We start from the raw sequence: 10,852 nt of genomic DNA, 5'->3' as shown, positions 1-10,852 counted from the left end.
CATCATATCTGTTCACTTGTCTTAACAAGTTCAAGGAATTGTTGTGATTGTTGTATCTTCTCCCCCCCTTTATTTGTTTATGTATTTATTTATTAATTTTTTAGCTCCCACAAATAAGTGAGAATATGTGTTGTTTCTCTTTCTGTGCCTGACTTATTTCACTTAATATAATTTTCTCTAAGTCCATCCATGTTGTTGGGAATGGTAGTATTTCATTGTTTTTTATAGCAGAGTAGAATTCCATAGTGTAGATATACCACAGTTTCCTTATCCACTCATCTGATGATGGACATTTGAGCTGGTTCCAACTCTTGGCTATTGTAAATAGTGCTGCAGTAAACACTGAAGAACAGGTATCCCTTTGGCATGATGATTTCCATTCCTCTGACTATATTCCTTGCAGTGGAATAGCTGGGTCATATGGTAGATCTATCTGTAATTGAGGAACCTCCATACCATTTTCCATAAAGGCTGTACCATTTTGCAGTCCCACCAACAATATGTGAAAGTTCCTTTTTCTCCACAACCTCTCCAGCACTTATCCTTCTCAGTCTTTTGGATATTAGCCATCCTGACTAGAGTGAAATGGTATCTCAGAGTGGTCTTGATTTGCATTTCCTGAATGCTGGGAGTAGGAGTGGGTACAGACTTCATGAATATGACCCCAAAAGCACAGGCAACTAAAGGAAAAATAAACAAATGGGACTATATCAAACTAAAAAGCTTCTGCACAGCAAAAGAAATGATCAACAGAGTGAAAAGACAACAACTGAGTGGGAGAAAATATTTACAAAATATACATCTGACAAAAGGATTAATATCCAGAATATACAAGGAGCTCAAACATCTTTACAGCAAAAAAAAAAATAACCCAATTAAAAAATGAGCAAAGGAGCTGAATAGGCATTTCTCAAAGGAAGATATACGAATGGCCAACAGACACATGAAGAAAGCCTCCCTTATTTTGACTTGGTGTTGTCAGCCCCATGCTCAACCAGTGAGCGAACCGGCCATCCCTATATGGGATCCGAACCCGTGGCCTTGGTGTTACCAGCACCGCACTCTACCGAGTGAGTCACAGGCTGGCCCTGCCTCCCTTATTTTGTTGAGAAGTTCTGTTAGGCTTTTAATAGACACAATAGTGTTTTATTTGAGGAGTTTGTTTGAAAGGTAAATTATGTACTTGTATTTGTCTATAAAACAAATTTTCAGTATCCTCTGTTGAACTGTAATTTACATACAGTAAAAATGCCCATTTTAAGTGTATGTTTTGATAATTAAATGCACCTGTGTAAATTATAGAGCATTTCAGTTACCCCAGACAGTCCCTTCCTGCCCCTTTGCAGTCACTTTTTTTTTTGTCTGTCTTGAGACTGGCTGCACCGCGCTCAGCCAGTGAGCGCTTGGATCATCCCTATATAGGATCCAAACCCGCGGCGGGAGCGCTGCTGCGCTCCCAGCGCCGCACTCTCCTGAGTGCGCCATGGGCTCGGCCCTGCAGTCACTTTCTTAGCCCCAGCTAACTAGTGAATCTGCTTTTCGACACTAAAGATGGGTTTTGCCTATTCTCGAATTTCATATGCTTTTTTGTGTGTGTCTGTCTTCTTTGTCCAGTATAACATTTGTATATCAAAAGTTAGTTCCTTTTTATTGCCAAGTAGTTCTCCATTGTGTGGATGTACCACAGTTTATCCATTTTCCAGTTGCTGGCATTTGGGTTATTTCCAGTTTGGGGCCATTAGGAATAAAGGAACTATCAACATTTGTGTACGGACTTTGTGTACAATGTGCTTTTATTTCTCATGGGTAAATACTTAGGAGTGGGATTGCTAGTACATATGTAAGTGTGTTTAACGTTGCTATATAAAAAACTGCCAAACTGTTCTCTAAAGTGGCTGTACTGTTCTGCAGTTCTACCAGCAGTGTGGGAGATTTCTAGCTGTTCCACATCTTCACCAACTTAGGGTTGTCAGTCTTTTTACCTTGAGCTATTCTCATGGTTGCTTAGTAGTATGTCACTGTGGTTTTAATTTTTATTTTCCTGATGAATAATGATCCTGAGCGTCTTGTCAAGTGCTTATTGTTTATTTATATGTTTTCACTTGTAAAATGTCCTTCATATCTTTTGCCCACTTTTTAATGGTTTATTTGTTCATCTTCCTTTATTGAGCTGTAAGAGCTCTTTATGTATTCTCTTTACGAGTCCATATTCAGATGTATGTATTATAGATGATTTCTCCCAGTCTGTGGCTTGCCTTTTAATTTTCTTAATGGTGTCTTTCAAAGAGCAAAAGTTAATTTTTTCTGAAGTCTAATTTATCAATTTTTCTTTATGGTTAGTGCTTTTGTGTCTTAAGAAATCTTTGTCTACCCAAAGTCATAAGGATTTATTCCTTGTAGTTTTAGCTTTACATGTGTGTCTGTAATTCATTTTGGGTTAATTTTTGTATATGACCTAAAGTAAGACAGACCATTTAAAACCTTAGTCTTAGTATTTTAAACTGATGTAACCTCAATTTTTTTCTAGCCAGTATTTTTGTAGAAATAAGTGACAGACATAATAGAATAATACCTGTACTGTTAGGGGTATAGTATATATTTTCTTCTTTCATATTCTTTCTGCCACTATGTGAGTGAAACAATTTAAATATCTTAGATGTTTTTAGCTTGTGCTTTCGGCCCAATAAAGTGGTGGAAGTGGGAAAGGATTGTGGCTCTTTTTTGGGGTCTTACACATTTTTGATACTCTAATGAAAACCGTGGACTCTCACAGACAATTAACACAGAATATTGCATATAATGTTCAGAGGTTCACAAAGCCATTATGAGCTCTCTGTAGGCTCCATGGGGTCTGCAGATTTAGGTGCCATGGGGAAAGCATTGGGCTGGGTCTCAGGAAAACTTGATTGTGATCTTGGCTCATTTACTTATGAGCTGTGTGATCTTAGTCAAGTCATTTAACTTCTTTGGGTGTCAGTTTTCTTATCATTAATATGTGAAGAACAGCTCTGTTTTCCCTTTTCCCAAGAGCTGCCATGAGAGATAGATAAATTAATGAATGTAACAGTGTCTGGAAAAGTTCAGAAGCATTATAGAAAAGTAAACTGATACTATTTGATAGATTTTGTTGATTTACACTTTTGGGAGAGCATATGATCAGCCTTTTTGAAACGTGTTCTAATGCTAACACTTCAGTACTTTTTATATGCATATCATTGTGTTGAACACTGTTAAGTGAATATCTGTAGGGTAACTATATAATTTATCATCCAGACTGGGACAGATACTTTGAGAGTGAAATGGGGAACTACCCAGATGCTAGGATAATAGTTTAAATAGGAATGTGTGCTCTCTGTAGTTATCTCCCTCATTCTTTCTAATGATCTTAGACCATTATTATCCCCTAGATATGCCTGAAAGGTTAGGCAACTTCCTCAAGTTCTCACATGTAATAAGTAGCAGAGTTGGGTCCCAAATCCTAAGCTCTTATCTACTATGCTATATTGAAGAAGAAAGTGCTGTGCATAAGAATAGCAAATTCCTCCGTAATAATGTTTAATAACCCATTATGCTCAGAAGGCATTTGTCTTTACACATCTCATCTGCTGTTCTACCAGGCAAGTCCCACAAAAACTCAACACCAGTCAGCCTAACCCATTGTTCTCCTTGCTTTCCACAGGGTGCCATGACTCCTGGAATCCCCATCTTTAGTCCAATGATGCCTTATGGCACAGGACTGACTCCACAGCCTATTCAGAACACCAATAGTCTGTCTATTTTGGAAGAGCAACAAAGGCAACAGCAGCAACAGCAGCAGCAACAACAGCAGCAGCAACAGCAGCAGCAGCAGCAGCAGCAGCAGCAGCAGCAACAGCAGCAGCAGCAGCAGCAGCAGGCAGCAGCCACTGCAGCAGCAGCAGTTCAGCAGTCAACATCCCAGCAGGCAACACAGGGTGCCTCAGGCCAAACACCTCAGCTCTTCCATTCACAGACTCTTACAACTGCACCCTTGCCGGGCACCACTCCCCTGTATCCCTCCCCCATGACCCCCATGACCCCCATTACTCCTGCCACACCAGCCTCTGAGAGCTCTGGGATTGTACCACAGCTGCAGTAAGTACTTGGTGGTGTGTGTCTCCTCTCCCTTGCTCTAGAGGGATCCCTTAGAGCTCTGTTGCTGTTCTTTGTTTTCAGGTGGATTGGTTTATTTAAGAGAGTGGCACTAATGGTAATTATGTAATTTGCTTTATCTCACTTGAGAAAGGGAGGCAAAGCTGTCTTTGTGAGTCAGTGCCGTCAGTAGAAGGCGCTCTTAACATTTTCAGAAATGTGGCTGCTTGTGTTTATATACTTGGGCCAGTAAAATTCAATCAGATTTTATTGTTACTACGACATTTTCCTGTAGCTGATTTGCTAAATCACAACCTAATGTAGTCTCTTTCCTGTGGGATATTTTAGTTCTTTAGTTCTATAGTTCAAGTAATCTTTTTCTTTTTTACTGTGGGGGCTGCAGATAAATCTTTGAAGATATCTGTCCTTCCACAGATGAGGATGGCTGTTCTTGTCCTAAATGGGTTTTTCTGTCTAAACGAAGTGGGTCCTATATGTGTGGGGTACAGGGGCAGGAAAAAATTTCTTCTGCTGGAAAACAGGCAAATGTTTCCAGGTATCAGTGAATAGGAAGTGTATATAGCTTTTTTTTTTTTTTTTAAATAAAAGATGACCGGTAAGGGGATCTTAACCCTTGACTTGGTGTTGTCAGCACCACGCTCACCCAGTGAGCAACCGGCCATCCCTATATGGGATCCGAACCCGTGGCCTTGGTGTTATCAGCACCGCACTCACCCGAGTGAGCCACGGGCTGGCCCGTGCCATTTCTTTTCTCTTCCCCTCCTGGAACATCCATGATTTGAATGTTTGTGTGCTTAAGACTGTCTACTGGCTCTTAGATTTTCTTCAGTTTTTTAAGTTCTTTTTTCTTTTTCTTTTTTGTCTGCCTGGGTTATTTCGAAAAGGCTATCTTCAAGACCAGAAAATCTTTCTTCTGCTTGTTCTAGCCTGCTGCTTAAGCTCTCAGTTGTGTTTTTTATTTTGTTGAGTGAATCTTTCAGTTCCATGATTTCTGATACATTCTTTTTAATGTCTTAACCTCTGTAAATTTCCTCCTTCATATCCTGGATATTTTTTCTCATTTCATTATGTTGTCTGAGTCTTCTTGTATCTCAGTGAGTTTGCTTAAAATTGTTGCTTGGAATTCCTTTTCAGTCATTTCAAGGCTTTTCTGCTCTACAGGGTCTAGTATTTGAGAATTACTGTATTCTTTTGGTGGTGTCATATTTTCTTGGATTTTTGTATTTCTAGTATCTGTACGTTGATGTCTAATCATCTGGTAGAGCATTTGTTTCTATGGAGTGGGCTTTCAGGAGAGAGATGTCCTCGTCTTGTTCTGGTCTCTGCTGGTGACTCTCCTTGTGTCAATGCAGTCAGGTGTCTGGCAGGCTGCCTGCATGGCATCTGTGGCTACTGCGGTGGCTTTGAGCCACTTTTGCAGCAGCCGTGGCTGTCATGGGCCACCTGCGTGGAAGTGGTATTTCCAGCATGCTCCTTGCCTGCTTCTGGACAGGGGATGCTGCCCCTGGCTCCTGCCTAGGACCGTGGCTGTGCTCTCCTTCTTCCTAATAAAGTTGTTTTTTACTATATCTTTATTATTTGTTTATTTATTTATTCTTTATAAGTTACTCATAATATGGTTTTAGGAATAGTAAAAAATGAAAAGGGTCCATTGGACCAAGATGGCTGCTGCTGGTATCTATTTATTCTGATTTACTGAGATTAGAAGAAAAGCAGGTTTGTTTGTTTGTTTGTTTGTTTGTTTGTTTGTTTGTTTGTTTGTTTGTTTGTTTGTTTGTTTGTTTGTTTGTTTGTTTGTTTGTTTGTTTGTTTGTTTGTTTGTTTGTTTGTTTGTTTGTTTGTTTGTTTGTTTGTTTTTAAAAAGATGACCGGTAAGGGGATCTCAACCCTTGGCTTGGTGTTGTCAGCACCATGCTCAGCCAGTGAGCAAACCGGCCATCCCTATATGGGATCCGAACCTGCGGCCTTGGTGTTATCAGCACCGCACTCTGCCGAGTGAGCCACAGGCCGGCCCAAAAGCAGGTTTTTTAAACTTTGCCAAAGATACTGAATTCTTATTCTTCCAAAAGATGCTTATTTTGAGAGAACTAGGAAAGTCCATGCTTGCTTGTATTCATTATAAATAGTGGCTTTTCAGAGTGGGGTGGTGGTGGTATTTCAGAGCTCATGGATGAGAATTGAGTTGATTTAAATGAAGGCCAAGGGCATGGCTCTGGGAACAGACAGACTCAAATCTTTGCTTTACCACTTAGGAGCCATGTGCATCCTGAGCAAGTTACATTACCCTTAAACCTCAGCTTCTTTGTCTGAACATGGGAATATAAGAATAGTGCATTGTAAGTATTAAGTGAGATAATCTATGTAAAATGGTTAGCATGGTGTGTGATACTTGTTAATCAGCAATTTTTTAAAACTAAAGCCCAGTGAAAGAATCAGATTTTAGATAATCATCTAACACCTCATCTTGTAAAAGTTAAATAATTTAAATAACCATGTTTTCTTTTCAAATTCCTTGCAGAAACATTGTATCCACGGTGAATCTTGGTTGTAAACTTGACCTAAAGACCATTGCACTTCGTGCGCGAAATGCTGAATATAATCCCAAGGTTAGAGCTATTTTAATGTATTTTAAACTATTTAATAAAACAGGAATTTACTTCTAAAATTCCATAGATCAAAAAGTTTGTATTATATTTTGCTTAAGTTTCTTGACAACAACAAAATGAAGATCTAAAAAGTAAAATGTGTATTGTTTTTTATCTTTGGTGTTTAGTGACTAGAAGAAGTTTGCTAATTCAATTCATATTTTACTGAGTATCTACAACGTAACAGTCCTAGAAGTACAGCAGTCCACAGGATAAACTAAGTTTATATAGTCATTGTGATGGGATGCACATGAAATTGGAGAACACAATATGTACTATGATCCTATTTTTGTTTTGGAAACTGTATAGGGATAGAATGACATGATGTCTGGAATTACTTCAGAATCGTCCTGTGGGAGAATTGGGATGGGGGCACTTGGATGAAACAAGATTTGCCAAGAGTTAATAATTGTTAAAGATGGATAATAAGTACTAGGTGGTTTATTATATTTTTGTATCTTTGTATAAATTTCTTTTTAAATTTTTTTATAATAAAAAGACTGGGGGATGGGGGAATACCACAAGATTTCTCACTTTAAGTTAGCAGCCTGAGTACGTTAAAGGCTTTCGTGCTTGCACCAGTAGAAAAGATATTTTCTAAAAAATAGTGAACATTTACATTTAAAAACACGTGGACATTCTTAAGAGGCCCAGACAGAATTGAGGTATCTGAGTCTGGAAGGAGATGATCAGGTTGAAGAGTTGATCCTGCAGAATACAGCTCTCCCAACGTGGGGCATCTATCAAAGAACCACTCAAACACATGTAAACTTTTATATGAGGGAGCCCAATATTAAATTTATTTCATCTAACAAAGGAAAAATAAATTTTATATAAGAAAAAGAGTGGGCACAAGGAAAAACTTGGGACAGTTCTTAAAGTACAATCTTTGGTTTTCATTCCTTGGGGAAGCTGCTGATAGCTGGTAGCTAGCAAAGAGGACAATTAGGCTATTGTGCCCCTGGGCGGCTAGGTGGGTCATCAGAGAACACAATTGCAGTTATTTATGGATTCTCCAGAAACCTTGAGAACTTACCTATGTGTGTGTGTGGCAGCTGTCTCTGTGTAATGTCTGTCAGTGTCTGTGTTAGTGCCTCTGTCTTAGTTGTGCCATGTTAGCACCATTTCCTTTAGCACTGTATCTCAGTTCCCTCCTTTTGGTTAAACTCCCAGTCCAGGTTGACCATGAGGTGTCTCATAATTTCATTAGCTGAATGTCATCTTGGAACATGGCTGTGTAACAGCATTTAAGTACCTGGATATTAGACACTGGTGGAAGGGGAAAAGAGCAAAACAATTTTAAGAATCATAGTATGTGGAACCTACTTCATGTTCACTTTTTTAGTTTAACCGAGTTTTTTTCTCAATTGATTAATTGACTTTTATGCTTTTTTTTTTCTCACTCTGAAATATTTATGCAGGTGAATTAACTCTTGGCTGATCATTGAATAGTTGTGGACAGTTCTGTTATCTGGGACTTTCTTAGCCAGTGAATTTATGAGATTTGTCTAAAGCTTGAGTTCTTTCATTTGCTTTTTTTGAGCCATAGTCCAGATCACGTATTCTAGTTCAGAAAGTGATAGCCAGGGTAGAAATTGGTATACAAACCATTGAAATCCATATTTTTGTATCCTTTTTATAAGTTACCTGAAGTTTTGTTTACAGTGCTTGGAAAAGCTAGATAATAAATTGAATGGTAGAGCAAACAACGAAAAGAGTTAATATTAAGGGGAAGAAGTGAGAGAAAAAAGAGGCATTAAACCATGAAACTTAAGTCTGTACGGTCCTGGGCCTTGATTCAGAGGTGTTGGGAGGAAGCTGTGTTTTCAGGAGTTGTTGCCTTCTTGGAGGCCTTTTAGTGAGACTTGGGGTCGATCTCCAGGCAGAATTGATACCCGGTTAGGATTCTGAGTACTACATGTAAACTGGGGAAGGAATCAGTACGTCTGTATCCTGATGCCTGAAAATAGTATTTTTGTTAAGAACGGTTGAAACATTTTATCCTGGGCAGTTTTGAGGCTGACTTCTCTTGATGTCTCATTGCACTGTCTGCTGCCTGTGTGTGCAGTGATGTGTTTTTCATAAATGTAGCTTACATCTATTGGGCATATGACTATACAGGATGTTAGTTTGATGGTACTTGACAGTGTCAGAGTGTAATGGGTTGAGACTGTTAGAGGGGGAGACAGGCCAATTCTCATACAGTGAGAATTCATGAGGATTCTGAGGTATAGATCATCTTGTCATTAGGGCTAGGAGTAAGACTTTAGGCCAAGGAAAATAAAGCTCTTTTTGGAAACTTGGACTATATTTTAGCATTGGTCTTTTAACAAAGAAAAGCTCCAATCAACCATAAAACCTATTTACAAACTACTATTACTGATATCTACATTTTTTGATTTGGTACTGAATGTATGACATGTAGCATCTAAGTTCACAAAGGTAACCGAGGGTCTGTAACCACTTACAGTGAGAATGTATGACATGTAGCATTATTAGTATTAATCTCTCATCTATCATAATTTTATTTAGTTGAATATATAATTTCATAATTTTTAATCAAGTGATATTAATTTTCTTACCAATAAAAATAGAAATTTAGTAAATTCAAAATAGTCTTTTCCTGGGATTTGTGTAGAATATATTGATAGCATTTTTACACGGTGGTAAAATCACAGAGAAGACATAGAACAGTTTATTAACTAAAATTGTTAAATCAATCTAATTTGTCAGAGTCATCTTGATTAGAAATATTATATGGATTTTTTCTTGTGTAATTATAAACTAAAGTTTCTGAGTTACTTAAAAGTAATGCTTTGCTTTTTATTATGTAATCTAGTAACTGAGATCATTAATTCAACCCATTTCCCTGAGTTACAATTTTAGCAAGGAAAAGTTTCTCAGAGCCAACATGTTTAAAACATTAAGAAGCAGAAAATAAAAGAAAAAATTGACCTTTTTCTTGTTTTGCATCTATGTAAGTATGTACTACATTAATATTGTTTTCAAATGCAAATTGGAAAAAGGATTTCACTTCATTACATATTAATATGCATGTAATCTGATTTATTAATTGCCCTGGAGGAAAAGGCTCGTCAGTTTATTTGCCTAAAAATTCATATTAAAAAAGCAGAAAAGTTATAGTTAGAGAAGTTAGTTATGATCAGCAGCAAATATGAGGTAGAAATGGAGGCACTGGTACTTATTGAGAATGTAATTAAAGAAGCACATTTTGTAAACATTACTTATCTTCCCTGGTAGAATGCATAATGTGAAAAATACACAGATCTTGGTATACTTTATTCATTAGTCACAACTGGTTAATTTGTTCTGTTTCCTACGCAAAGGAATACTTGTTACATGCAATGTAAGCAAAACCTATACAGGCATACAGGACAAATATAACTATATGTCCCAGGTCCTTCCCACTAGTTGTGATGTTCTTTGACATTGTCTAGTTTGTTGTGACCTCACTAATGATTTTTTCCTGACCATTTTAGCGGTTTGCTGCTGTAATCATGAGAATAAGAGAGCCACGAACCACAGCACTGATTTTCAGTTCTGGGAAAATGGTGTGCACTGGAGCCAAGAGGTAGCCTTAAGGAATTCATTTTGATCTATGGCTTGTGTTATCTCATGGTTTCAGGGTTATTAGGCTAGCATTTTAACATGTCGTTGTTTTCTTATTAAAATGGTTGATTCTGACCACTTTAGACAGCAGTGATTTTATTTTAACATCAGGCATGAGTTTTGGACATATGTTACAGTGCTTATTTATCCATAGAATTCAGTTGCATTTTATCTGTTTGACAATAATACAACATCAGAACTAGTAACAAAGATCCCTTTATGCAAAAAATTTTATGTATAACACAAATTCATCCCCAAGGGGGGAAAAAATAGATCAAGAATCACACAGTTTCTTTCTTTCTTTCTTTTTTTAAAAAGATGACCGGTAGGGCCGGCCCGGTGGCGCACTGGAGAGTGCGACGCTTGGGAGCATGGCGGTGCTCCCGCCGAGGGTTCGGATCCCATGTAGAGACTGGTTCCTGCTCACTGGCTGAGCGCGGTGCGGG

General features: G+C 38.1%; 1 protein-coding gene across 1 annotated transcript in view; it reads left to right on the top strand.

Moving 5' to 3' along the window:
• LOC103581293 (TATA-box-binding protein) overlaps positions 1–10,852 on the top strand; it is an 18,393-nt gene that overhangs the window by 1,497 nt on the left and 6,044 nt on the right. The window contains exons 2-4 of the mRNA XM_008563166.1: positions 3,680–4,113; positions 6,650–6,737; positions 10,277–10,368. Coding sequence (XP_008561388.1) covers positions 3,680–4,113; positions 6,650–6,737; positions 10,277–10,368 — 614 coding nt within the window. The remainder of the gene's footprint in view (positions 1–3,679; positions 4,114–6,649; positions 6,738–10,276; positions 10,369–10,852) is intronic.

Source organism: Galeopterus variegatus, unplaced genomic scaffold (assembly GCF_000696425.1).
Source record: "Galeopterus variegatus unplaced genomic scaffold, G_variegatus-3.0.2 Scaffold12740, whole genome shotgun sequence".
NCBI classification, from domain to species: domain Eukaryota; kingdom Metazoa; phylum Chordata; class Mammalia; order Dermoptera; family Cynocephalidae; genus Galeopterus; species Galeopterus variegatus.
The sequence above is the reverse complement of the archived record's forward strand: the minus strand, read 5'-3'. Positions and strand labels throughout refer to the sequence as shown.